Here is a 27,397-nt window from a genome sequence, read left to right on the forward strand (position 1 = left end):
CCTTTATGTATTTGTAGAAGCTCTTTGGATTCTCCTTTGCCTTATCTGCCAAAGCAATCTCATGTCCCCTTTTTGCCCTCCTGATTTCTCTCTTAACTCTACTCCGGCAATCTCTATACTCTTCAAGGGATCCACTTGATCCCAGCTGCCTATGCATGTCATATGCCTCCTTCTTCTTTCTGACTAGGGCCACAATCTCCCGAGTCATCCAAGGTTCCCTACTTCTACCAGCCTTGCCCTTCACTTTATAAGGAATGTGCTTACCCTGAACCCTGGTTAACACACTTTTGAAAGCCTCCCACTTACCAGACGTCCCTTTGCCTGCCAACAGACTCTCCCAATCAACTTCTGAAAGTTCCTGTCTAATGCCATCAAAATTGGCCTTTCCCCAATTTAGAATTTTAACTTTTGGGCCAGACCTATCATTCTCCATAGCTATCTTAAAACTAATGGAATTATGATCACTGGTCCCAAAGTGATCCCTCACCAACACTTCTGTCACCTGCCCTTCCTTATTTCCCAAGAGGAGGTCAAGTTTTGCCCCCTCTCTAGTCGGGCCATCCACATACAGACAGCAAGGTCATCCTTCAATTCCAGAAGGTCCAAGTACACGCCCACTGTCCTGCCCAAATAGCATCAGTCACAGCACTTACCAAACCCCACCACAGGGCATCTGCATAGGTATTAAAGTCCTGTGTACTGTTTCTGGCGTCATTATCATCTTTTTCAACCAGGTAAACAAGAAACGAGGCCAGAATGAGTGACAGAAATCCGATGTACCAGGCAGTGATGAGTTCCTGATAAACATGGAAAATATCCATTAGTTTCTTCAAAGTTGATATATACACAATGCCCCACTCTCCATGAAGGTGCCATCTTGAATTAATATGATGTCGATCCACTCGATGAATTAATTTTACTGTTTTGAGTCCACATGGTCAAATATTATGATCCAGTAGCACAGAACAACAAGTCTGATTACAGATTTATAATTTAACTTCGTAACTAATATCTTAACTTCACTTCAGTGTATGAGGGGAATAGGATTAGTCAGAATATTCTCTATTAAGATGTTACAGGTTTCATGATAAATGACTACAGAAGTTATTTGAAGCTTTAAGTAGTGATCTCATCAGCACAGCTTTCTCTCCGCAGAATTAACAGTGACTGACCCTGCGTTTCATGTACAGACACTTCATATCGGAAAATTCAAAATCAAACTTCAACTCAAGACGAGTATTATTGATGAACAGACAAGTTCACTTGTTCACTGAAACTATTCTCGTCAATAAATTAGGGGTTGGACTCTCCTCCGCAATCTCACACAATTTCAGATGGGATAGAAGTGGAGAATGAGAGAAAATTCAGACAGTAAGACCTACCACTGACTCACTGCCTGATCTGTATGTCCCTTCACCCGCCCCCACTCCCTAGGGCTGCCGCTGCAAGTAAATAGTGGCTGTGAGGGGGACATGGCCTGTGTTAACACCTCTTCCAGTGGCTGTTATGAGTGCGGTAGTGGTAGGCCCTGGGAGGCGGCGGTAACAGCCCTGAGATGCCCCCACCAGGGCAAAGAGATTTGTGGTGACCTCCACTCCCTCCACCGCAACACTCACCTGCTGCAGGCCCCGGCCTTTGAGTACGATATCTGGTTGGAGACCTGGGGGCACTTCTGCCTCTTTAATGGCACTCATGGCTCTTCTATTGCAGCAAGGAGCAGCATTGCTGCACAGCACCATCAGGATTTTAAGCCTTTGCAGCATCAGGCTCCTTCTAGGTGGCAGGAATTGAGCCAGGAGCCCATCCTGCATTTGAGATGACCCCAGATTTAGGAAACTGGGTCAGAGTTGTGGCAGCGTTCCGGTGGGGCAGGTAGAAGTCCTGTCACTTTTTTCATTTTTTCTCCTGCTCCTCAAAAAGTGTTTCGATGAGCACCAGTAACCATCCAGCACATTGCCCAAGTGGCCATTATTCAATGGTGGGGCCACACATCAAGGCTGCGATTATCCTCTTTGAGGTAGAGTTCCTGCCTCTCCAATTCTGCCCAATCGAAACCTATTTCCCTGGGTCGGAATTTATTATTGGCACACGATGGGCTCCCAGTGAGATTCTGATTACTGAGGGAGGGAGCCCGTCATCAGCTTCGAGGCATCCTAATTTTGTGCTCCTTCTAGGTGCAACCCAGTTGCAGGAGTGAGGTGGCTGGCACCTGGGTGTTAATGGGACCCTATTTGGATTGAGGTGGCTCCTTGATTTGGGTCATGAGGAGGCCCTGCAACTAGTGCTGCCATGTCTGATAGGTCCTTCCCACTTTCTGGCACATTATCAGTAATTTGAAGTGGGGGGGTGGTGGTGGTAATGGATAGGCCAGATGTAGTTTCTCCTTGAGAGGCACCAGCCTCATCTGTGTCTACTCCAGCCAGGCTCCTCATTGCTGGACACACCCTCAACACATCTACTGATCGGCATGGGGGCAGATCACTGACCAGCTATAAGGCCAATTAAGCCCTGCATCATGACTCTCCATCCCATTTACAATATGTTGAAACTAGACAATAGAGCCAGTTGTATATTGAATATCAAGGTCTCTATAGCAGCAGACTCTGAGATACTCTGACTAGGCTTAGAACCTCTAACACTGAGGGTTCCACTGCCGATATCCCTGGAGTTGCCACATGCTCCATGTAAGATTGCAGGACACAGATGCAACTAGTGCATTCCTCCACGATCACTGCCAGATTTTGTCAGGTGTTTGGCACACTCGCTAATAACAGGCACCAGAGCATGGCTACCCGCACCCCCATATGCTATCAACCGTGTCTGCAGGCCCTAACAGATCTATCTGGCAATGACCAAGTGGACCTGACTCTGCAGGCTCTGGGTCAGCAGGGAGCAGTTGCAAGGCTGTGCCGTCTGTTGCGAGAGCATCTGCGGCCAACCTACACCATGGGGATATACCACCGCCAGTGGCAATCAAGGTCACTTCCAGCGTCAACTTTTCTCCCTCTGTTTCCTTCCAGGCTCACATAGGAATCTAGTGCAGTATCTACGCGCAGTCCACACATATCAAACAGGTGACTGATGCATTGGTCAGCATGGCCAGCACTTCCATCTCCATTCCTATGTGGCTCATCTGGTGCTATCTCCTCAAGCTCAATAATTGCATCCTCTGTGGTGTGCGTAGCAGTGCTGGTGCTTACAAATGTTGGTGAGAGGGACAAGGGGTGCAGTAAGCTGCTGTCTTGTTCTGGACCGCTAGCAGTGTTGGCAGGTGCTCTTCAACCTGCAATGATAGGAAAGGAGAAAATGTTAGAATTATGATTCCAATCCACACCTTCAAACAGAGCTCCCATTGCAAGATACTAACTGTGTATGATGTTCGTGTGGTTGTGTGTTTCACTGTGTGGTAGTGAATGAGAAGGGGAATCAGACATAGGATGGTATTAGTGCTGAGCTTTGGACAGTCCTATGGATTCACCTTCTTACTCTTATATTCAGGGATGTCTAGAATGGCCTCCTCCAAGAGTATCTGGGACTTATAATTTCTGTGCCAACTTACAATCTGTTCCCTTGTATTATATGCCACCTTGTCATGTTTAAGGAAATATAGGTTAAGGTATTTAGGGGAACTAGGGTTGAAAGGGTTAACTAGTTAAGGCTTTAGCTGAAAGTACTGTACCATAACATAGACTGCTTTTAAATCAACTTACTGCAGTTGCAGGCACTAACAGCCATGAGAATCTTATTACTGCAAACTAAGGGAGGGACATAACGGTACCTCCACTCCTTCAGACATACTGGAATACTGAAGCTAGCCAGTATCCTGTCAACGTCAAGGCTTATAGGGTGATTTATCAACTGCAGGGACTGAGGAACATTGTGCTAAGGATAAGGAGAGATAAGAGGGGGCCACAAGGCACTGTCTTTTCTGGTCAAATACCTGTTGTCTATATGATTGGGTAAATTAAAGGGAGTATTTTGGAAAATATTCTGAAAAAAAGTCTTACCTTCAGATGCTTTCTTCTGCATCTGAGCCCAGATCTTACAGGTAGTACTTATAGCATTGAGCCTGGCTGTATCCTGCCAGACTTGTTGTCCCACTGTCCTGTGGGGAGGGTGCCCAATAGTGGCAAACAGAGCAGCCCACCTGTACCCACCTCATGCAGCAACACCTTCACTTCAGCAGCCATCAAACAGGGGGTTTGCACCACTCCATTACTGCTCACGGAGTCCGTTTCCTCTCTCCACTATTGTTTTGACATCCACTGGTTTTGACAACTATTCCCCCCACCTACGGAAAGGCTGAAAAATACAGTTATTATCTTTGCAACCTTTATAAAGGCTGGAAATATTTGTTCCCCTCTGCAGCCAGTTACCTTTAAGTGGCCACATCCCTTTAAATGTTGGTTGAGCCCTTTAAGGGATGCTGACACATATAACTTATCGTCCCCCTCCATTTTGGTGAGCTCCCAGCGCCAAGCCCAGAATGGATCAGGAGCTCTCCGTGCCTGGCTAATTAAAGCTGAACTCGGGAAATCCTGCGAGATTGCTCTAGCAGGGTCTTGGTGAGCACAAGGCTTCAGCACCAGGGATGTAACATGTGCTCTACTCTATCCTCTGACCTCAAATGGAACGGCCACATCTTCTTAGTTAAAGGTGCCTCAAAGAAGCTGAGTTTCTTCTTTGCCAAACATTTGTTCTCCTCAACACTTCTGACTTCTCTATAAAGCCCAAGTTCATCTAAGATTTGAATACTGAGGAGCTTGCTACGTGGAACACATCCCAGTCCCAACTCCCTGTGATGCAGTGGTTTTGCAGCATTCCTGAAAGTGGCCCTAGTCGATACTGAGGTTTTCAACAATATATTAGTGAATAACCCTGATGCACATCACGTCAAGCAGTTTTAGGCATGACACCAGACACACTATATTTTGTTTTATCCTAAGAAACTTGAATTTGAGACAGTTCAACAGCAGAATTGATACAGTCCTGCTCAATATATATTCAGCACTTGGGTAATTTGTTAGATCCTAACTTTCCATCTTATTTTTGCCTATCAAAAAGATTTTCTCCCAATTTTTTTCTTTTATTATTTTCACATCAGGTGACAAACAGGATCTTATGAAGAATGAAAAGCAGCAACTGTGTTGAATTCAACAGAAAAAGGCATAGTGACAGGTATTAAACTGAAGTATTTAGTTAATGGATAAGGCGATGATTTTCGCTTCCTTCTATGTTTGAAGTGGTTCCAATACCTTGCTGTGTGAACAAATTGCTGAACCTAAAAGTTTCCATGTGCCTCCTCTCCGGTCCATTCGCAACATACGCAGTATTTGTAGAAAACGTAAGCTTCGCAGTGATGTCGCCACTATGTTCTGGAGTGTCCCCACTGCAACAATCACCACAGAACCAATCAGGACGATGATATCTAGACAGATACAAAGAAAATACTGGGGTGTGAGCAATAGCTTGACTGTAATGCGAGATCCACCAAGACCTCGGGGTCAGAATCTTCAAAGACGGCCTATCAAGAAGGACAGCATGCCGGAGCCACATACTGGCGTACATGATCTCAGCCACTTTGCTATGGAGAAGCGCGAAACAGAGGCCTCGCTCCCCATGCAGTAACTCCTGGTGTCCAGCTGAGATAGGAATGGCAGAAACCTGGAAGCAGGTGACCATGCCAACTAATGGGCTGCAATGGGTGCATGGCACAGAGGGCATCAGTGAGGTAAGAACAATGAAGAAAAAAGAGGGATGTCCCCACACTTTAAAATGTATATTCCCAAAACAGTAAGCAAACAATATCAAATCATTAATTGAAAACCACACTTCATGTCACTATATAAAATCAACATTCCACATCCATGAATCAAATCTAAACTGATTAAGTGCAACTGACTTTTTTGTAACTGAATTTTGTTACAATTGGGAGTGTCAGAACGATTCATTGAGTTGTGTGGATGATTAGAGGTTCAAAGATCTAAATTTCTTTTATGTTTATACCCAGGGAAGCAGTCCTGGATACATTCTAAAAAAACATTCCCCGCTTTGACTACATGCATGATCTTTATTCTAGTTTATTTTGGGATAATTAAAATCACCCAATATTATTGTCCTGTTGTTAGATAGCTCTTTGATCGTATCTATCTTATCTCCAATCTTTGGTGGCCTGCAATGCACACAAAGAATTCTACCATTTCTCTTCCTATTTCTTAACTCTATTAATACGAATTCTGTCTACATGCAACCCCGAGGACACACTTAACTTCGAGCGCTATGATAAATCCTTCACTAACACTGCCACTCCCTTTCTCTCACTATCTCTCCTGAAAATGTTATAACCCAGAATATTAAATTCCCGGTCCTGTCCCAACTTAAGGCAAGTCTCCAGAATAGCTACTATATATTGTTGCATTTTTAAAAATGCTTCGAACTTCAATTTTTTGGTGAATGTTTTCTAATTTACATACACACCACCCAATCATGATTCCATTTTTTTTTAAAAAAGAATTTTGGCCCTTACTCTTTTTCCTGGTTTTCTTATTTATTTCTCGATGTACCTTGAGCCTTCTATTTCAGTGTTTTTATCTCTTAACTGCCTCACTGCCGGCTCCTTTCCCTTTCTCCTCTGATAATATTTTCTCTCTATTTATTTCACCTCAGCCTTCTGCTTCTATTCTAACAGCTTTATTAATCCTGCTCTCCCTCTAGTCTCAAACTGAGACTTTCCCCAACCCCTGCCATATTAGTTATATTCCTCCAATTTACTCTCTCTGCAATGACATTAGTGTCATTTCTGCTCAAGTGAATGCCAAACCTTCAGTATAGCCTTCCCTTGTTCCAGACTTGTGTGCATAACCTAGGCCAACACGATAGTGCAGTACTGAGGGAGTGCTGCATTGTTCAAAATGCTGTACTTCATATGAGATATTAAATTGAGGTGATGTCCGCCAGTTCAAGTGGATGTTTAAGATCCCATGGCACTATTCAAAGAAGAGCAGTGGTGTCCAACATTCCTCCCTCAAACCATTAACTGGTCATTTATTTAATGACAAAATAGATAAAACAACTAGCTGAAATAATTCTTCATTATCTAAAAGAGAATTTTATTTTCTTTGCTATTGCCAATAAAACAACGACTGACCTAGGATACATAAAGGCTTTCTGACAAATTTCAGACGGCCTCTCCATCCTCTGTACCGGCAGCAGCAACCAGCTGCCCAGACCCTGAGAGCAAATTCTAATCCAAACACGACGATGGTAACAGCTTCCTGTTTGAAAAAGCACATGCGCATATATAAAGCTTATTACAAAGTATTACAACTTACTAACAACACTAAACCAACTTGAAATTTCTATTAGTTATAAATCCATTAAGCAGGACATGCCCTCTGCAGCTTTCAAAGTACATGTTTGCAGTGGGTTTATCTTCTTGATACTAAAACCAGTTACCAATTAATCAATTGTTGGCATATATCAGTTTCAAGAAACAGAGGGACATTATAGCTACAGCAATTGTAACCCTGTCAAACACTAACTAAAACCAAAATTGATCTTTAATAACATCAAGTAGAGTTCAAGCACGAGTCAAAACATTTATTTTAAAGAGAGCATTGGAGAATTCAAAGCGACAAAAAAATACATAAGGGTTTGATCAACAGTGCGGGCAAGAGAGAGGTGTGGGCAAGCAATGTATGTGGAAGTGAAGGCAAATGATGAGTGATGTGTGTCGATGAGTGGTGTGTGTAGAGGTGTCGATGAGTGCAGAGGTGTAGATGAGTGTAGAGGTGTCGATGAGTGTAGAGGTGTAGATGAGTGTAGAGGTGTAGATGAGCGTAGAGGTGTAGATGAGCGTAGAGGTGTAGATGAGCATAGAGGTGTAGATGAGCGTAGAGGTGTAGATGAGCGTAGAGGTGTCGATGAGTGTAGAGGTGTCGATGAGTGTAGAGGTGTCGATGAGTGTAGAGGTGTCGATGAGTGTCGAGGTGTCGATGAGTGTCGAGGTGTAGATGAGTGTAGAGGTGTCGATGAGTGTAGAGGTGTCGATGAGTGTAGAGGTGTAGATGAGTGTAGAGGTGTCGATGAGTGTAGAGGTGTAGATGAGTGTAGAGGTGTAGATGAGTGTAGAGGTGTCGATGAGTGTCGAGGTGTCGATGAGTGTAGAGGTGTAGATGAGTGTAGAGGTGTCGATGAGTGTAGAGGTGTCGATGAGTGTCGAGGTGTCGATGAGTGTAGAGGTGTCGATGAGTGTAGAGGTGTCGATGAGTGTAGAGGTGTCGATGAGTGTAGAGGTGTAGATGAGTGTAGAGGTGTCGATGAGTGTAGAGGTGTAGATGAGTGTAGAGGTGTAGATGAGGGTAGAGGTGTCGATGAGCGTAGAGGTGTAGATGAGTGTAGAGGTGTAGATGAGTGTAGAGGTGTAGATGAGTGTAGAGGTGTAGATGAGTGTCGAGGTGTAGATGAGTGTAGAGGTGTCGATGAGTGGAGAGGTGTAGATGAGTTTAGAGGTGTAGATGAGTGTAGAGGTGTAGATGAGTGTAGAGGTGTAGATGAGTGTAGAGGTGTAGATGAGTGTAGAGGTGTAGATGAGTGTAGAGGTGTCGATGAGTGTAGAGGTGTCGATGAGTGTAGAGGTGTAGATGAGTGTAGAGGTGTCGATGAGTGTAGAGGTGTAGATGAGTGTAGAGGTGTAGATGAGTGTAGAGGTGTAGATGAGTGTAGAGGTGTCGATGAGTGTCGAGGTGTAGATGAGTGTAGAGGTGTCGATGAGTGTAGAGGTGTAGATGAGTGTAGAGGTGTCGATGAGTGTAGAGGTGTCGATGAGTGTAGAGGTGTCGATGAGTGTAGAGGTGTAGATGAGTGTAGAGGTGTCGATGAGTGTAGAGGTGTCGATGAGTGTAGAGGTGTCGATGAGTGTAGAGGTGTCGATGAGTGTAGAGGTGTCGATGAGCGTAGAGGTGTAGATGAGTGTAGAGGTGTCGATGAGTGTAGAGGTGTCGATGAGTGTAGAGGTGTAGATGAGTGTAGAGGTGTCGATGAGTGTAGAGGTGTCGATGAGTGTAGAGGTGTCGATGAGTGTAGAGGTGTAGATGAGTGTAGAGGTGTCGATGAGTGTAGAGGTGTAGATGAGTGTAGAGGTGTCGATGAGTGTAGAGGTGTCGATGAGTGTAGAGGTGTCGATGAGTGTAGAGGTGTAGATGAGTGTCGAGGTGTCGATGAGTGTAGAGGTGTCGATGAGTGTCGAGGTGTCGATGAGTGTAGAGGTGTCGATGAGTGTCGAGGTGTAGATGAGTGTAGAGGTGTCGATGAGCGTCGAGGTGTCGATGAGTGTCGAGGTGTCGATGAGTGTAGAGGTGTAGATGAGTGTAGAGGTGTCGATGAGTGTAGAGGTGTAGATGAGTGTAGAGGTGTCGATGAGTGTAGTGGTGTAGATGAGTGTAGAGGTGTCGATGAGTGTAGAGGTGTCGATGAGTGTAGAGGTGTCGATGAGTGTCGAGGTGTCGATGAGTGTCGAGGTGTAGATGAGTGTAGAGGTGTCGATGAGTGTAGAGGTGTCGATGAGTGTAGAGGAGTAGATGAGTGTAGAGGTGTCGATGAGTGTAGAGGTGTCGAGGTGTCGATGAGTGTCGAGGTGTAGATGAGTGTAGAGGAGTAGATGAGTGTAGAGGTGTAGATGAGTGTAGAGGTGTAGAGGTGTCAATGAGTGTAGAGGTGTCGATGAGTGTAGAGGTGTCGATGAGTGTAGAGGTGTCGATGAGTGTAGAGGTGTCGATGAGTGTCGAGGTGTAGATGAGTGTAGAGGTGTCGATGAGTGTAGAGGAGTAGATGAGTGTAGAGGTGTCGATGAGTGTAGAGGTGTAGATGAGTGTAGAGGTGTAGATGAGCGTAGATGAGTGTAGAGGTGTAGATGAGTGTAGAGGTGTCGATGAGTGTAGAGGTGTAGATGAGTGTAGAGGTGTCGATGAGTGTAGAGGTGTAGATGAGTGTAGAGGTGTAGATGAGTGTAGAGGTGTCGATGAGTGTAGAGGTGTCGATGAGTGTAGAGGTGTCGATGAGTGTCGAGGTGTCGATGAGTGTCGAGGTGTAGATGAGTGTAGAGGTGTCGATGAGTGTAGAGGTGTCGAGGTGTCGATGAGTGTCGAGGTGTAGATGAGTGTAGAGGTGTCGATGAGTGTAGAGGAGTAGATGAGTGTAGAGGTGTAGATGAGTGTAGAGGTGTAGATGAGTGTAGAGGTGTCGATGAGTGTAGAGGTGTCGAGGTGTCGATGAGTGTCGAGGTGTAGATGAGTGTAGAGGTGTCGATGAGTGTAGAGGTGTCGAGGTGTCGATGAGTGTCGAGGTGTAGATGAGTGTAGAGGTGTCGATGAGTGTAGAGGTGTCGATGAGTGTAGAGGTGTCGATGAGTGTAGAGGTGTCGATGAGTGTAGAGGAGTAGATGAGTGTAGAGGTGTAGATGAGTGTAGAGGTGTAGAGGTGTCGATGAGTGTAGAGGTGTCGATGAGTGTAGAGGTGTCGATGAGTGTAGAGGTGTCGATGAGTGTAGAGGTGTCGATGAGTGTCGAGGTGTAGATGAGTGTAGAGGTGTCGATGAGTGTAGAGGAGTAGATGAGTGTAGAGGTGTCGATGAGTGTAGAGGTGTCGATGAGTGTCGAGGTGTAGATGAGTGTCGAGGTGTAGATGAGTGTAGAGGTGTCGATGAGTGTAGAGGAGTAGATGAGAGTAGAGGTGTCGATGAGTGTAGAGGTGTCGATGAGTGTAGAGGTGTCGATGAGTGTAGAGGTGTCGATGAGTGTCGAGGTGTAGATGAGTGTAGAGGTGTCGATGAGTGTAGAGGTTTCGATGAGTGTAGAGGAGTAGATGAGTGTAGAGGTGTAGATGAGTGTAGAGGTGTAGATGAGTGTAGAGGTGTCGATGAGCGTAGAGGTGTCGATGAGCGTAGAGGTGTAGAGGTGTAGATGAGTGTAGAGGTGTAGATGAGTGTAGAGGTGTAGATGAGTGTAGAGGTGTCGATGAGTGTAGAGGTGTAGATGAGTGTAGAGGTGTCGATGAGTGTAGAGGTGTCGATGAGTGTAGAGGTGTCGATGAGTGTAGATGAGTGTAGAGGTGTCAATGAGTGTAGAGGAGTAGATGAGTGTAGAGGAGTAGATGAGTGTAGAGGTGTCGATGAGTGTAGAGGTGTCGATGAGTGTCGATGAGTGTAGAGGTGTCGATGAGTGTAGAGGTGTCGATGAGTGTAGAGGTGTCGATGAGCGTAGAGGTGTAGAGGTGTAGATGAGTGTAGAGGTGTCGATGAGTGTAGAGGTGTAGATGAGTGTAGAGGTGTAGATGAGCGTAGAGGTGTCGATGAGCGTAGAGGTGTAGATGAGCGTAGAGGTGTCGATGAGTGTAGAGGTGTAGATGAGCGTAGAGGTGTAGATGAGCGTAGAGGTGTCGATGAGCGTAGAGGTGTAGATGAGTGTAGAGGTGTCGATGAGTGTAGATGAGTGTAGAGGTGTCGATGAGTGTAGAGGTGTCGATGAGTGTAGAGGTGTCGATGAGTGTAGAGGTGTCGATGAGTGTAGAGGTGTCGATGGGTGTAGAGGTGTCGATGAGTGTCGAGGTGTCGATGAGTGTAGAGGTGTCGATGAGTGTAGAGGTGTCGATGAGTGTAGAGGTGTCGATGAGTGTAGAGGTGTCGATGAGCGTAGAGGTGTAGAGGTGTAGATGAGTGTCGATGAGTGTAGAGGTGTCGATGAGCGTAGAGGTGTCGATGAGCGTAGAGGTGTAGATGAGTGTAGAGGTGTCGATGAGTGTAGAGGTGTCGATGAGTGTAGAGGTGTCGATGAGTGTAGAGGTGTCGATGAGCGTAGAGGTGTAGAGGTGTAGATGAGTGTAGATGAGTGTAGAGGTGTCGATGAGCGTAGAGGTGTCGATGAGCGTAGAGGTGTCGATGAGTGTAGAGGTGTCGATGAGCGTAGAGGTGTCGATGAGTGTAGAGGTGTCGATGAGCGTAGAGGTGTCGATGAGCGTAGAGGTGTCGATGAGTGTAGAGGTGTAGATGAGTGTAGAGGTGTCGATGAGTGTAGAGGTGTCGATGAGTGTAGAGGTGTCGATGAGAGTAGAGGTGTAGATGAGTGTAGAGGTGTAGATGAGTGTAGAGGTGTCGATGAGTGTAGAGGTGTCGATGAGTGTAGAGGTGTCGATGAGCGTAGAGGTGTAGATGAGTGTAGAGGTGTCGATGAGAGTAGAGGTGTAGATGAGTGTAGAGGTGTAGATGAGTGTAGAGGTGTAGATGAGTGTAGAGGTGTCGATGAGTGTAGAGGTGTCGATGAGTGTAGAGGTGTCGATGAGTGTCGAGGTGTCGATGAGTGTCGAGGTGTCGATGAGTGTAGAGGTGTCGATGAGTGTAGAGGTGTCGATGAGTGTAGAGGTGTAGATGAGCGTAGAGGTGTCGATGAGCGTAGAGGTGTAGATGAGTGTAGAGGTGTCGATGAGTGTAGAGGTGTCGATGAGTGTAGAGGTGTAGATGAGTGTAGAGGTGTAGATGAGTGTAGAGGTGTCGATGAGTGTAGAGGTGTCGATGAGTGTAGAGGTGTCGATGAGTGTAGAGGTGTCGATGAGTGTAGAGGTGTCGATGAGTGTAGAGGTGTAGATGAGTGTAGAGGTGTCGATGAGCGTAGAGGTGTCGATGAGTGTAGAGGTGTAGATGAGTGTAGAGGTGTAGATGAGTGTAGAGGTGTAGATGAGTGTAGAGGTGTAGATGAGTGTCGAGGTGTCGATGAGCGTAGAGGTGTAGATGAGTGTAGAGGTGTCGATGAGTGTAGAGGTGTAGATGAGTGTCGAGGTGTCGATGAGTGTAGAGGTGTCGATGAGTGTAGAGGTGTAGATGAGCGGAGAGGTGTCGATGAGCGTAGAGGTGTCGATGAGTGTAGAGGTGTCGATGAGCGTAGAGGTGTAGATGAGTGTAGAGGTGTCGATGAGTGTAGAGGTGTAGATGAGTGTAGAGGTGTCGATGAGTGTAGAGGTGTCGATGAGCGTAGAAGTGTAGATGAGTGTAGAGGTGTCGATGAGTGTAGAGGTGTCGATGAGTGTAGAGGTGTCGATGAGTGTAGAGGTGTCGATGAGTGTAGATGTGTAGATGAGCGTAGAGGTGTCGATGAGCGTAGAGGTGTCGATGAGTGTAGAGGTGTCGATGAGGGTAGAGGTGTAGATGAGCGTAGAGGTGTCGATGAGCGTAGAGGTGTAGATGAGCGTAGAGGTGTCGATGAGGGTAGAGGTGTAGATGAGTGTAGAGGTGTCGATGAGCGTAGAGGTGTAGATGAGCGTAGAGGTGTCGATGAGGGTAGAGGTGTAGATGAGCGTAGAGGTGTAGATGAGCGTAGAGGTGTCGATGAGTGTAGAGGTGTAGATGAGCGTAGAGGTGTAGATGAGCGTAGAGGTGTCGATGAGCGTAGAGGTGTCGATGAGCGTAGAGGTGTCGATGAGCGTAGAGGTGTCGATGAGTGTAGATGAGTGTAGAGGTGTCGATGAGCGTAGAGGTGTCGATGAGTGTCGAGGTGTAGATGAGTGTTGAGGTGTCGATGAGTGTAGAGGTGTCGATGAGTGTAGAGGAGTAGATGAGTGTAGAGGTGTCGATGAGTGTAGAGGTGTCGATGAGTGTAGAGGTGTCGATGAGTGTAGAGGTGTCGATGAGTGTCGAGGTGTAGATGAGTGTAGAGGTGTCGATGAGTGTAGAGGTGTCGATGAGTGTAGAGGTGTCGATGAGTGTAGAGGAGTAGATGAGTGTAGAGGTGTAGATGAGTGTAGAGGTGTCGATGAGCGTAGAGGTGTCGATGAGTGTAGAGGTGTAGATGAGTGTAGAGGTGTAGATGAGTGTAGAGGTGTCGATGAGTGTAGAGGTGTCGATGAGCGTAGAGGTGTAGATGAGTGTAGAGGTGTAGATGAGTGTAGAGGTGTCGATGAGTGTCGAGGTGTCGATGAGCGTAGAGGTGTCGATGAGCGTAGAGGTGTCGATGAGCGTAGAGGTGTAGATGAGCGTAGAGGTGTCGATGAGTGTAGATGAGTGTAGAGGTGTCGATGAGTGTAGAGGTGTCGATGAGTGTAGAGGTGTCGATGAGTGTAGATGAGTGTAGAGGTGTCGATGAGTGTAGAGGTGTCGATGAGTGTAGAGGTGTCGATGAGTGTAGAGGTGTCGATGAGTGTAGAGGTGTCGATGGGTGTAGAGGTGTCGATGAGTGTCGAGGTGTCGATGAGTGTAGAGGTGTCGATGAGTGTAGAGGTGTCGATGAGTGTAGAGGTGTCGATGAGTGTAGAGGTGTCGATGAGCGTAGAGGTGTAGAGGTGTAGATGAGTGTCGATGAGTGTAGAGGTGTCGATGAGCGTAGAGGTGTCGATGAGCGTAGAGGTGTCGATGAGCGTAGAGGTGTCGATGAGCGAAGAGGTGTCGATGAGTGTAGATGAGTGTAGAGGTGTCGATGAGCGTAGAGGTGTCGATGAGTGTCGAGGTGTAGATGAGTGTTGAGGTGTCGATGAGTGTAGAGGTGTCGATGAGTGTAGAGGAGTAGATGAGTGTAGAGGTGTCGATGAGTGTAGAGGTGTCGATGAGTGTAGAGGTGTCGATGAGTGTAGAGGTGTCGATGAGTGTAGAGGTGTCGATGAGTGTCGAGGTGTAGATGAGTGCAGAGGTGTAGATGAGTGTAGAGGTGTCGATGAGTGTAGAGGTGTCGATGAGTGTAGAGGAGTAGATGAGTGTAGAGGTGTAGATGAGTGCAGAGGTGTCGATGAGTGTCGATGAGTGTAGAGGTGTCGATGAGTGTAGAGGTGTCGATGAGCGTAGAGGTGTAGATGAGTGTAGAGGTGTAGATGAGTGTAGAGGTGTAGATGAGTGTAGAGGTGTCGATGAGTGTAGAGGTGTCGATGAGCGTAGAGGTGTCGATGAGCGTAGAGGTGTCGATGAGCGTAGAGGTGTAGATGAGCGTAGAGCTGTCGATGAGCGTAGAGGTGTCGATGAGCGTAGAGGTGTCGATGAGTGTAGAGGTGTAGATGAGTGTAGAGGTGTCGATGAGTGTAGAGGTGTCGATGAGAGTAGAGGTGTCGATGAGCGTAGAGGTGTCGATGAGCGTAGAGGTGTCGATGAGTGTAGAGGTGTCGATGAGTGTAGAGGTGTAGATGAGTGTAGAGGTGTCGATGAGTGTAGAGGTGTCGATGAGTGTAGAGGTGTCGATGAGTGTAGAGGTGTCGATGAGTGTAGAGGTGTCGATGAGCGTAGAGGTGTAGATGAGCGTAGAGGTGTCGATGAGCGTAGAGGTGTCGATGAGTGTAGAGGTGTAGATGAGCGTAGAGGTGTCGATGAGCGTAGAGGTGTCGATGAGTGTAGAGGTGTAGATGAGCGTAGAGGTGTAGATGAGCGTAGAGGTGTCGATGAGTGTCGAGGTGTAGATGAGCGTAGAGGTGTCGATGAGCGTAGAGGTGTCGATGAGTGTAGATGAGTGTAGAGGTGTCGATGAGTGTAGAGGTGTCGATGAGTGTAGAGGTGTAGATGAGTGCAGAGGTGTAGATGAGTGTAGAGGTGTAGATGAGCGTAGAGGTGTCGATGAGTGTAGAGGTGTCGATGAGTGTAGAGGTGTAGATGAGTGCAGAGGTGTAGATGAGTGTAGAGGTGTAGATGAGCGTAGAGGTGTCGATGAGTGTAGAGGTGTAGATGAGCGTAGAGGTGTCGATGAGCGTAGAGGTGTCGATGAGCGTAGAGGTGTCGATGAGCGTAGAGGTGTCGATGAGCGTAGAGGTGTCGATGAGTGTAGAGGTGTCGATGAGCGTAGAGGTGTCGATGAGTGTCGAGGTGTAGATGAGTGTTGAGGTGTCGATGAGTGTAGAGGTGTCGATGAGTGTAGAGGAGTAGATGAGTGTAGAGGTGTCGATGAGTGTAGAGGTGTCGATGAGTGTAGAGGTGTCGATGAGTGTAGAGGTGTCGATGAGTGTAGAGGTGTCGATGAGTGTCGAGGTGTAGATGAGTGTAGAGGTGTAGATGAGTGTAGAGGTGTCGATGAGTGTAGAGGTGTCGATGAGTGTAGAGGAGTAGATGAGTGTAGAGGTGTAGATGAGTGCAGAGGTGTCGATGAGTGTCGATGAGTGTAGAGGTGTCGATGAGTGTAGAGGTGTCGATGAGTGTAGAGGTGTCGATGAGCGGAGAGGTGTAGAGGTGTAGATGAGTGTAGATGAGTGGAGAGGTGTCGATGAGTGTAGAGGTGTCGATGAGTGTAGAGGTGTCGATGAGTGTAGAGGTGTCGATGAGCGTAGAGGTGTAGAGGTGTGGATGAGTGTAGAGGTGTCGATGAGCGTAGAGGTGTCGATGAGCGTAGAGGTGTCGATGAGGGTAGAGGTGTTGATGAGTGTAGAGGTGTCGATGAGTGTAGAGGTGTCGATGAGTGTCGAGGTGTCGATGAGTGTAGAGGTGTCGATGAGCGTCGAGGTGTCGATGAGCGTAGAGGTGTAGATGAGTGTAGAGGTGTCGATGAGTGTAGAGGTGTAGATGAGTGTCGAGGTGTCGATGAGTGTAGAGGTGTCGATGAGTGTAGAGGTGTCGATGAGCGTAGAGGTGTCGATGAGCGTAGAGGTGTCGATGAGCGTAGAGGTGTAGATGAGTGTAGAGGTGTAGATGAGTGTAGAGGTGTAGATGAGTGTAGAGGTGTCGATGAGTGTAGAGGTGTAGATGAGAGTAGAGGTGTCGATGAGCGTAGAGGTGTCGATGAGCGTAGAGGTGTCGATGAGTGTAGAGGTGTCGATGAGTGTAGAGGTGTCGATGAGTGTAGAGGTGTCGATGAGTGTAGAGGTGTAGATGAGTGTAGAGGTGTCGATGAGTGTAGAGGTGTCGATGAGTGTAGAGGTGTAGATGAGCGTAGAGGTGTCGATGAGCGTAGAGGTGTAGATGAGCGTAGAGGTGTCGATGAGCGTAGAGGTGTCGATGAGTGTAGAGGTGTAGATGAGCGTAGAGGTGTCGATGAGCGTAGAGGTGTCGATGAGTGTAGAGGTGTAGATGAGCGTAGAGGTGTAGATGAGCGTAGAGGTGTCGATGAGTGTCGAGGTGTAGATGAGCGTAGAGGTGTCGATGAGCGTAGAGGTGTCGATGAGTGTAGATGAGTGTAGAGGTGTCGATGAGTGTAGAGGTGTCGATGAGTGTAGAGGTGTAGATGAGTGCAGAGGTGTAGATGAGTGTAGAGGTGTCGATGAGTGTCGATGAGCGTAGAGGTGTCGATGAGTGTAGAGGTGTCGATGAGCGTAGAGGTGTCGATGAGCGTAGAGGTGTAGAGGTGTAGATGAGTGTAGAGGTGTAGATGAGTGTAGATGAGTGTAGAGGTGTAGATGAGTGTAGAGGTGTCGATGAGTGTAGATGAGTGTAGAGGTGTAGATGAGTGTAGAGGTGTAGATGAGTGTAGATGAGTGTAGAGGTGTCGATGAGCGTAGAGGTGTAGATGAGTGTAGAGGTGTCGATGAGCGTAGAGGTGTAGATGAGTGTAGAGGTGTAGATGAGTGTAGAGGTGTAGATGAGTGTAGAGGTGTAGATGAGTGTAGAGGTGTCGATGAGTGTCGATGAGTGTAGATGAGTGTAGAGGTGTAGATGAGTGTAGAGGTGTCGATGAGTGTCGATGAGCGTAGAGGTGTCGATGAGTGTAGAGGTGTCGATGAGTGTCGATGAGCGTAGAGGTGTCGATGAGCGTAGAGGTGTAGAGGTGTAGATGAGTGTAGAGGTGTAGATGAGAGTAGAGGTGTCGATGAGCGTAGAGGTGTCGATGAGCGTAGAGGTGTAGATGAGTGTAGAGGTGTAGATGAGTGTAGAGGTGTCGATGAGCGTAGAGGTGTCGATGAGCGTAGAGCTGTCGATGAGTGTAGAGGTGCAGATGAGCGTAGAGGTGTCGATGAGTGTAGAGATGTAGAGGTGTAGATGAGTGTAGATGAGTGTAGAGGTGTAGATGAGTGTAGAGGTGTCGATGAGTGTAGAGGTGTAGATGAGTGTAGAGGTGTCGATGAGCGTAGAGGTGTAGATGAGTGTAGAGGTGTCGATGAGTGTAGAGGTGTCGATGAGTGTAGAGGTGTCGATGAGCGGAGAGGTGTAGATGAGTGTAGATGAGTGTAGAGGTGTCGATGAGTGTAGAGGTGTCGATGAGTGTAGAGTTGTCGATGAGTGTAGAGGTGTCGATGAGTGTAGAGGTGTCGATGAGTGTAGAGGTGTCGATGAGCGTAGAGGTGTCGATGAGCGTAGAGGTGTCGATGAGTGTAGAGGTGTCGATGAGCGTAGAGGTTTCGATGAGCGTAGAGGTGTCGATGAGTGTAGAGGTGCAGATGAGCGTAGAGGTGTCGATGAGTGTAGAGGTGTAGAGGTGTAGATGAGTGTAGAGGTGTAGATGAGTGTAGAGGTGTCGATGAGTGTAGAGGTGTAGATGAGTGTAGAGGTGTCGATGAGCGTAGAGGTGCAGATGAGTGTAGAGGTGTCGATGAGTGTAGAGGTGTAGATGAGTGTAGAGGTGTCGATGAGCGGAGAGGTGTAGATGAGTGTAGAGGTGTAGATGAGTGTAGAGGTGTAGATGAGTGTAGATGAGTGTAGAGGTGTAGATGAGTGTAGAGGTGTCGATGAGTGTCGATGAGCGTAGAGGTGTCGATGAGTGTAGAGGTGTCGATGAGTGTAGAGGTGTCGATGAGTGTAGAGGTGTCGATGAGCGTAGAGGTGTAGAGGTGTAGATGAGTGTCGATGAGTGTAGAGGTGTCGATGAGTGTAGAGGTGTCGATGAGCGTAGAGGTGTCGATGAGCGTAGAGGTTTCGATGAGCGTAGAGGTGTCGATGAGTGTAGAGGTGCAGATGAGCGTAGAGGTGTCGATGAGTGTAGAGGTGTCGATGAGTGTAGAGGTGTCGATGAGTGTAGAGGTGTCGATGAGCGTAGAGGTGTAGAGGTGTAGATGAGTGTCGATGAGTGTAGAGGTGTCGATGAGCGTAGAGGTGTCGATGAGCGTAGAGGTTTCGATGAGCGTAGAGGTGTCGATGAGTGTAGAGGTGCAGATGAGCGTAGAGGTGTCGATGAGTGTAGAGGTGTCGATGAGTGTAGAGGTGTCGATGAGTGTAGAGGTGTAGATGAGTGTAGAGGTGTCGATGAGTGTAGAGGTGTCGATGAGTGTAGAGGTGTAGATGAGTGTAGAGGTGTCGATGAGTGTAGAGGTGTAGATGAGTGTAGAGGTGTCGATGAGCGTAGAGGTGTCGATGAGTGTAGAGGTGTAGATGAGCGTAGAGGTGTAGATGAGCGTAGAGGTGTCGATGAGCGTAGAGGTGTCGATGAGTGTAGAGGTGTAGATGAGCGTAGAGGTGTAGATGAGCGTAGAGGTGTCGATGAGTGTCGAGGTGTAGATGAGTGTAGAGGTGTCGATGAGTGTAGAGGTGTCGATGAGTGTAGAGGTGTCGATGAGTGTAGAGGTGTAGATGAGTGCAGAGGTGTAGATGAGTGTAGAGGTGTCGATGAGTGTCGATGAGCGTAGAGGTGTCGATGAGTGTAGAGGTGTCGATGAGTGTAGAGGTGTCGATGAGCGTAGAGGTGTCGATGAGCGTAGAGGTGTAGAGGTGTAGATGAGTGTAGAGGTGTAGATGAGTGTAGATGAGTGTAGAGGTGTAGATGAGTGTAGAGGTGTCGATGAGTGTAGATGAGTGTAGAGGTGTAGATGAGTGTAGAGGTGTAGATGAGTGTAGATGAGTGTAGAGGTGTCGATGAGTGTAGAGGTGTCGATGAGCGTAGAGGTGTAGATGAGTGTAGAGGTGTCGATGAGCGTAGAGGTGTAGATGAGTGTAGAGGTGTAGATGAGTGTAGAGGTGTAGATGAGTGTAGAGGTGTAGATGAGTGTAGAGGTGTCGATGAGTGTAGATGAGTGTAGAGGTGTAGATGAGTGTAGAGGTGTCGATGAGTGTCGATGAGCGTAGAGGTGTCGATGAGTGTAGAGGTGTCGATGAGTGTCGATGAGCGTAGAGGTGTCGATGAGCGTAGAGGTGTAGAGGTGTAGATGAGTGTAGAGGTGTCGATGAGTGTAGAGGTGTCGATGAGCGTAGAGGTGTCGATGAGCGTAGAGCTGTCGATGAGTGTAGAGGTGCAGATGAGCGTAGAGGTGTCGATAGGTGTAGAGGTGTAGATGAGTGTAGATGAGTGTAGAGGTGTAGATGAGTGTAGAGGTGTCGATGAGTGTAGAGGTGTAGATGAGTGTAGAGGTGTCGATGAGCGTAGAGGTGTAGATGAGTGTAGAGGTGTCGATGAGTGTAGAGGTGTCGATGAGTGTAGAGGTGTCGATGAGCGGAGAGGTGTAGATGAGTGTCGATGAGTGTAGAGGTGTCGATGAGTGTAGAGGTGTCGATGAGTGTAGAGGTGTCGATGAGTGTAGAGGTGTCGATGAGTGTAGAGGTGTCGATGAGCGTAGAGGTGTCGATGAGCGTAGAGGTGTCGATGAGCGTAGAGGTGTCGATGAGCGTAGAGGTTTCGATGAGCGTAGAGGTGTCGATGAGTGTAGAGGTGCAGATGAGCGTAGAGGTGTCGATGAGCGTAGAGGTGTAGAGGTGTAGATGAGTGTAGATGAGTGTAGAGGTGTAGATGAGTGTAGAGGTGTCGATGAGTGTAGAGGTGTAGATGAGTGTAGAGGTGTAGATGAGTGTAGAGGTGTCGATGAGTGTAGAGGTGTAGATGAGTGTAGAGGTGTCGATGAGCGGAGAGGTGTAGATGAGTGTAGAGGTGTAGATGAGTGTAGAGGTGTCGATGAGTGTAGATGAGTGTAGAGGTGTCGATGAGTGTAGAGGTGTCGATGAGCGTAGAGGTGTAGATGAGTGTAGAGGTGTCGATGAGCGTAGAGGTGTAGATGAGTGTAGAGGTGTAGATGAGTGTAGAGGTGTAGATGAGTGTAGAGGTGTAGATGAGTGTAGAGGTGTCGATGAGTGTCGATGAGTGTAGATGAGTGTAGAGGTGTAGATGAGTGTAGAGGTGTCGATGAGTGTCGATGAGCGTAGAGGTGTCGATGAGTGTAGAGGTGTCGATGAGTGTCGATGAGCGTAGAGGTGTCGATGAGCGTAGAGGTGTAGAGGTGTAGATGAGTGTAGAGGTGTCGATGAGTGTAGAGGTGTCGATGAGCGTAGAGGTGTCGATGAGCGTAGAGCTGTCGATGAGCGTAGAGCTGTCGATGAGCGTAGAGGTGTAGATGAGTGTAGAGGTGTCGATGAGTGTAGAGGTGTCGATGAGTGTAGAGGTGTCGATGAGCGGAGAGGTGTAGATGAGTGTAGATGAGTGTAGAGGTGTCGATGAGTGTAGAGGTGTCGATGAGTGTAGAGGTGTCGATGAGTGTAGAGGTGTCGATGAGCGTAGAGGTGTCGATGAGCGTAGAGGTGTCGATGAGCGTAGAGGTGTCGATGAGTGTAGAGGTGTCGATGAGCGTAGAGGTTTCGATGAGCGTAGAGGTGTCGATGAGTGTAGAGGTGCAGATGAGCGTAGAGGTGTCGATGAGTGTAGAGGTGTAGAGGTGTAGATGAGTGTAGATGAGTGTAGAGGTGTAGATGAGTGTAGAGGTGTCGATGAGTGTAGAGGTGTAGATGAGTGTAGAGGTGTCGATGAGCGTAGAGGTGTAGATGAGTGTAGAGGTGTCGATGAGTGTAGAGGTGTAGATGAGTGTAGAGGTGTCGATGAGCGGAGAGGTGTAGATGAGTGTAGAGGTGTAGATGAGTGTAGAGGTGTAGATGAGTGTAGATGAGTGTAGAGGTGTAGATGAGTGTAGAGGTGTCGATGAGTGTCGATGAGCGTAGAGGTGTCGATGAGTGTAGAGGTGTCGATGAGTGTAGAGGTGTCGATGAGTGTAGAGGTGTCGATGAGCGTAGAGGTGTAGAGGTGTAGATGAGTGTCGATGAGTGTAGAGGTGTCGATGAGTGTAGAGGTGTCGATGAGCGTAGAGGTGTCGATGAGCGTAGAGGTTTCGATGAGCGTAGAGGTGTCGATGAGTGTAGAGGTGCAGATGAGCGTAGAGGTGTCGATGAGTGTAGAGGTGTAGAGGTGTAGATGAGTGTAGATGAGTGTAGAGGTGTCGATGAGTGTAGAGGTGTCGATGAGTGTAGAGGTGTCGATGAGCGTAGAGGTGTCGATGAGCGTAGAGGTTTCGATGAGCGTAGAGGTGTCGATGAGTGTAGAGGTGCAGATGAGCGTAGAGGTGTCGATGAGTGTAGAGGTGTCGATGAGTGTAGAGGTGTCGATGAGTGTAGAGGTGTCGATGAGCGTAGAGGTGTAGAGGTGTAGATGAGTGTCGATGAGTGTAGAGGTGTCGATGAGTGTAGAGGTGTCGATGAGCGTAGAGGTGTCGATGAGCGTAGAGGTTTCGATGAGCGTAGAGGTGTCGATGAGTGTAGAGGTGCAGATGAGCGTAGAGGTGTCGATGAGTGTAGAGGTGTCGATGAGTGTAGAGGTGTCGATGAGTGTAGAGGTGTAGATGAGTGTAGAGGTGTCGATGAGTGTAGAGGTGTCGATGAGTGTAGAGGTGTAGATGAGCGTAGAGGTGTCGATGAGCGTAGAGGTGTAGATGAGCGTAGAGGTGTCGATGAGCGTAGAGGTGTCGATGAGTGTAGAGGTGTAGATGAGCGTAGAGGTGTAGATGAGCGTAGAGGTGTCGATGAGTGTCGAGGTGTAGATGAGTGTAGAGGTGTCGATGAGTGTAGAGGTGTCGATGAGTGTAGAGGTGTCGATGAGTGTAGAGGTGTAGATGAGTGCAGAGGTGTAGATGAGTGTAGAGGTGTCGATGAGTGTCGATGAGCGTAGAGGTGTCGATGAGTGTAGAGGTGTCGATGAGTGTAGAGGTGTCGATGAGCGTAGAGGTGTCGATGAGCGTAGAGGTGTAGAGGTGTAGATGAGTGTAGAGGTGTAGATGAGTGTAGATGAGTGTAGAGGTGTAGATGAGTGTAGAGGTGTCGATGAGTGTAGATGAGTGTAGAGGTGTAGATGAGTGTAGAGGTGTAGATGAGTGTAGATGAGTGTAGAGGTGTCGATGAGTGTAGAGGTGTCGATGAGCGTAGAGGTGTAGATGAGTGTAGAGGTGTCGATGAGCGTAGAGGTGTAGATGAGTGTAGAGGTGTAGATGAGTGTAGAGGTGTAGATGAGTGTAGAGGTGTAGATGAGTGTAGAGGTGTCGATGAGTGTAGATGAGTGTAGAGGTGTAGATGAGTGTAGAGGTGTCGATGAGTGTCGATGAGCGTAGAGGTGTCGATGAGTGTAGAGGTGTCGATGAGTGTCGATGAGCGTAGAGGTGTCGATGAGCGTAGAGGTGTAGAGGTGTAGATGAGTGTAGAGGTGTCGATGAGTGTAGAGGTGTCGATGAGCGTAGAGGTGTCGATGAGCGTAGAGCTGTCGATGAGTGTAGAGGTGCAGATGAGCGTAGAGGTGTCGATGAGTGTAGAGGTGTAGAGGTGTAGATGAGTGTAGATGAGTGTAGAGGTGTAGATGAGTGTAGAGGTGTCGATGAGTGTAGAGGTGTAGATGAGTGTAGAGGTGTCGATGAGCGTAGAGGTGTAGATGAGTGTAGAGGTGTCGATGAGTGTAGAGGTGTCGATGAGTGTAGAGGTGTCGATGAGCGGAGAGGTGTAGATGAGTGTCGATGAGTGTAGAGGTGTCGATGAGTGTAGAGGTGTCGATGAGTGTAGAGGTGTCGATGAGTGTAGAGTTGTCGATGAGTGTAGAGGTGTCGATGAGTGTAGAGGTGTCGATGAGCGTAGAGGTGTCGATGAGCGTAGAGGTGTCGATGAGCGTAGAGGTGTCGATGAGCGTAGAGGTTTCGATGAGCGTAGAGGTGCCGATGAGTGTAGAGGTGCAGATGAGCGTAGAGGTGTCGATGAGCGTAGAGGTGTAGAGGTGTAGATGAGTGTAGATGAGTGTAGAGGTGTAGATGAGTGTAGAGGTGTCGATGAGTGTAGAGGTGTAGATGAGTGTAGAGGTGTAGATGAGTGTAGAGGTGTCGATGAGTGTAGAGGTGTAGATGAGTGTAGAGGTGTCGATGAGCGGAGAGGTGTAGATGAGTGTAGAGGTGTAGATGAGTGTAGAGGTGTCGATGAGTGTAGATGAGTGTAGAGGTGTCGATGAGTGTAGAGGTGTCGATGAGCGTAGAGGTGTAGATGAGTGTAGAGGTGTCGATGAGCGTAGAGGTGTAGATGAGTGTAGAGGTGTAGATGAGTGTAGAGGTGTAGATGAGTGTAGAGGTGTAGATGAGTGTAGAGGTGTCGATGAGTGTCGATGAGTGTAGATGAGTGTAGAGGTGTAGATGAGTGTAGAGGTGTCGATGAGTGTCGATGAGCGTAGAGGTGTCGATGAGTGTAGAGGTGTCGATGAGTGTCGATGAGCGTAGAGGTGTCGATGAGCGTAGAGGTGTAGAGGTGTAGATGAGTGTAGAGGTGTCGATGAGTGTAGAGGTGTCGATGAGCGTAGAGGTGTCGATGAGCGTAGAGCTGTCGATGAGCGTAGAGGTGTAGATGAGTGTAGAGGTGTCGATGAGTGTAGAGGTGTCGATGAGTGTAGAGGTGTCGATGAGCGGAGAGGTGTAGATGAGTGTAGATGAGTGTAGAGGTGTCGATGAGTGTAGAGGTGTCGATGAGTGTAGAGGTGTCGATGAGTGTAGAGGTGTCGATGAGCGTAGAGGTGTCGATGAGCGTAGAGGTGTCGATGAGCGTAGAGGTGTCGATGAGTGTAGAGGTGTCGATGAGCGTAGAGGTTTCGATGAGCGTCGAGGTGTCGATGAGTGTAGAGGTGCAGATGAGCGTAGAGGTGTCGATGAGTGTAGAGGTGTAGAGGTGTAGATGAGTGTAGATGAGTGTAGAGGTGTAGATGAGTGTAGAGGTGTCGATGAGTGTAGAGGTGTAGATGAGTGTAGAGGTGTCGATGAGCGTAGAGGTGTAGATGAGTGTAGAGGTGTCGATGAGTGTAGAGGTGTAGATGAGTGTAGAGGTGTCGATGAGCGGAGAGGTGTAGATGAGTGTAGAGGTGTAGATGAGTGTAGAGGTGTAGATGAGTGTAGATGAGTGTAGAGGTGTAGATGAGTGTAGAGGTGTCGATGAGTGTCGATGAGCGTAGAGGTGTCGATGAGTGTAGAGGTGTCGATGAGTGTAGAGGTGTCGATGAGTGTAGAGGTGTCGATGAGCGTAGAGGTGTAGAGGTGTAGATGAGTGTCGATGAGTGTAGAGGTGTCGATGAGTGTAGAGGTGTCGATGAGCGTAGAGGTGTCGATGAGCGTAGAGGTTTCGATGAGCGTAGAGGTGTCGATGAGTGTAGAGGTGCAGATGAGCGTAGAGGTGTCGATGAGTGTAGAGGTGTAGAGGTGTAGATGAGTGTAGATGAGTGTAGAGGTGTCGATGAGTGTAGATGTGTCGATGAGTGTAGATGTGTCGATGAGTGTAGAGGTGTAGATGAGTGTAGAGGTGTCGATGAGCGTAGAGGTGTAGATGAGTGTAGAGGTGTCGATGAGTGTAGAGGTGTAGATGAGTGTAGAGGTGTCGATGAGCGTAGAGGTGTCGATGAGCGTAGAGGTGTCGATGAGGGTAGAGGTGTCGATGAGTGTAGAGGTGTCGATGAGTGTAGAGGTGTCGATGAGTGTAGAGGTGTCGATGAGTGTCGAGGTGTCGATGAGTGTAGAGGTGTCGATGAGTGTAGAGGTGTAGATGAGGGTAGAGGTGTCGATGAGCGTAGAGGTGTAGATGAGCGTAGAGGTGTCGATGAGTGTAGAGGTGTCGATGAGTGTAGAGGTGTAGATGAGTGTAGAGGTGTCGATGAGTGTAGAGGTGTCGATGAGTGTAGAGGTGTAGATGAGTGTAGAGGTGTCGATGAGTGTAGAGGTGTCGATGAGTGTAGAGGTGTCGATGAGTGTAGAGGTGTAGATGAGCGTAGAGGATTAGATGAGCGTAGAGCTGTCGATGAGCGGAGAGGTGTCGATGAGTGTAGAGGTGTAGATGAGTGTAGAGGTGTCGATGAGCGTAGAGGTGTAGATGAGTGTAGAGGTGTCGATGAGTGTAGAGGTGTCGATGAGTGTAGAGGTGTAGATGAGTGTAGAGGTGTAGATGAGCGTAGATGAGTGTAGAGGTGTAGATGAGTGTAGAGGTGTCGATGAGTGTACAGGTGTAGATGAGTGTAGAGGTGTAGATGAGCGTAGATGAGTGTAGAGGTGTAGATGAGTGTAGATGAGTGTACAGGTGTAGATGAGTGTAGAGGTGTCGATGAGTGTAGAGGTGTAGATGAGCGTAGATGAGTGTAGAGGTGTCGATGAGTGTAGAGGTGTCGATGAGTGTAGAGGTGTCGATGAGTGTAGAGGTGTAGATGAGCGTAGATGAGTGTAGAGGTGTCGATGAGTGTAGAGGTGTCGATGAGTGTAGAGGTGTCGATGAGTGTAGAGGTGTCGATGAGTGTAGAGGTGTAGATGAGTGTAGAGGTGTCGATGAGTGTAGAGGTGTAGATGAGTGTAGAGGTGTCGATGAGTGTAGAGGTGTCGATGAGTGTAGAGGTGTCGATGAGTGTAGAGGTGTAGATGAGTGTAGAGGTGTAGATGAGTGTAGAGGTGTAGATGAGTGTAGAGGTGTAGATGAGTGTAGAGGTGTAGATGAGTGTAGAGGTGTCGATGAGTGTAGAGGTGTAGATGAGTGTAGAGGTGTCGATGAGTGTAGAGGTGTAGATGAGCGTAGATGAGTGTAGAGGTGTAGATGAGTGTAGAGGTGTAGATGAGCGTAGATGAGTGTAGAGGTGTCGATGAGTGTAGAGGTGTCGATGAGTGTAGAGGTGTAGATGAGTGTAGAGGTGTCGATGAGTGTAGAGGTGTAGATGAGTGTAGAGGTGTAGATGAGCGTAGATGAGTGTAGAGGTGTAGATGAGTGTAGAGGTGTAGATGAGCGTAGATGAGTGTGGAGGTGTCGATGAGTGTCGAGGTGTCGATGAGCGTAGAGGTGTAGATGAGTGTAGAGGTGTAGATGAGTGTAGAGGTGTCGATGAGTGTAGAGGTGTAGATGAGCGTAGATGAGTGTAGAGGTGTAGATGAGTGTAGAGGTGTCGATGAGTGTAGAGGTGTAGATGAGTGTAGAGGTGTCGATGAGTGTAGAGGTGTAGATGAGTGTAGAGGTGTAGATGAGCGTAGATGAGTGTAGAGGTGTAGATGAGTGTAGAGGTGTAGATGAGCGTAGATGAGTGTGGAGGTGTCGATGAGTGTCGAGGTGTCGATGAGCGTAGAGGTGTAGATGAGTGTAGAGGTGTAGATGAGTGTAGAGGTGTCGATGAGTGTAGAGGTGTAGATGAGTGTAGAGGTGTCGATGAGTGTCGAGGTGTCGATGAGCGTAGAGGTGTAGATGAGTGTAGAGGTGTAGATGAGTGGAGAGGTGTCGATGAGTGTAGAGGTGTCGATG

General features: G+C 47.9%; 1 protein-coding gene across 1 annotated transcript in view; it reads right to left on the reverse strand.

Moving 5' to 3' along the window:
- kcnq3 (potassium voltage-gated channel, KQT-like subfamily, member 3) overlaps positions 1-27,397 on the reverse strand; it is a 398,610-nt gene that overhangs the window by 91,738 nt on the left and 279,475 nt on the right. Inside the window, exons 3-5 of the mRNA XM_067979766.1 lie at positions 7,148-7,274; positions 5,256-5,428; positions 654-797 (exon numbers count right to left, since the gene is read on the reverse strand). Of these exons, the coding sequence (XP_067835867.1) occupies positions 654-797; positions 5,256-5,428; positions 7,148-7,274 (444 nt within the window). The remainder of the gene's footprint in view (positions 1-653; positions 798-5,255; positions 5,429-7,147; positions 7,275-27,397) is intronic.

This window comes from Heptranchias perlo, chromosome 3 (assembly GCF_035084215.1).
Source record: "Heptranchias perlo isolate sHepPer1 chromosome 3, sHepPer1.hap1, whole genome shotgun sequence".
NCBI classification, from domain to species: domain Eukaryota; kingdom Metazoa; phylum Chordata; class Chondrichthyes; order Hexanchiformes; family Hexanchidae; genus Heptranchias; species Heptranchias perlo.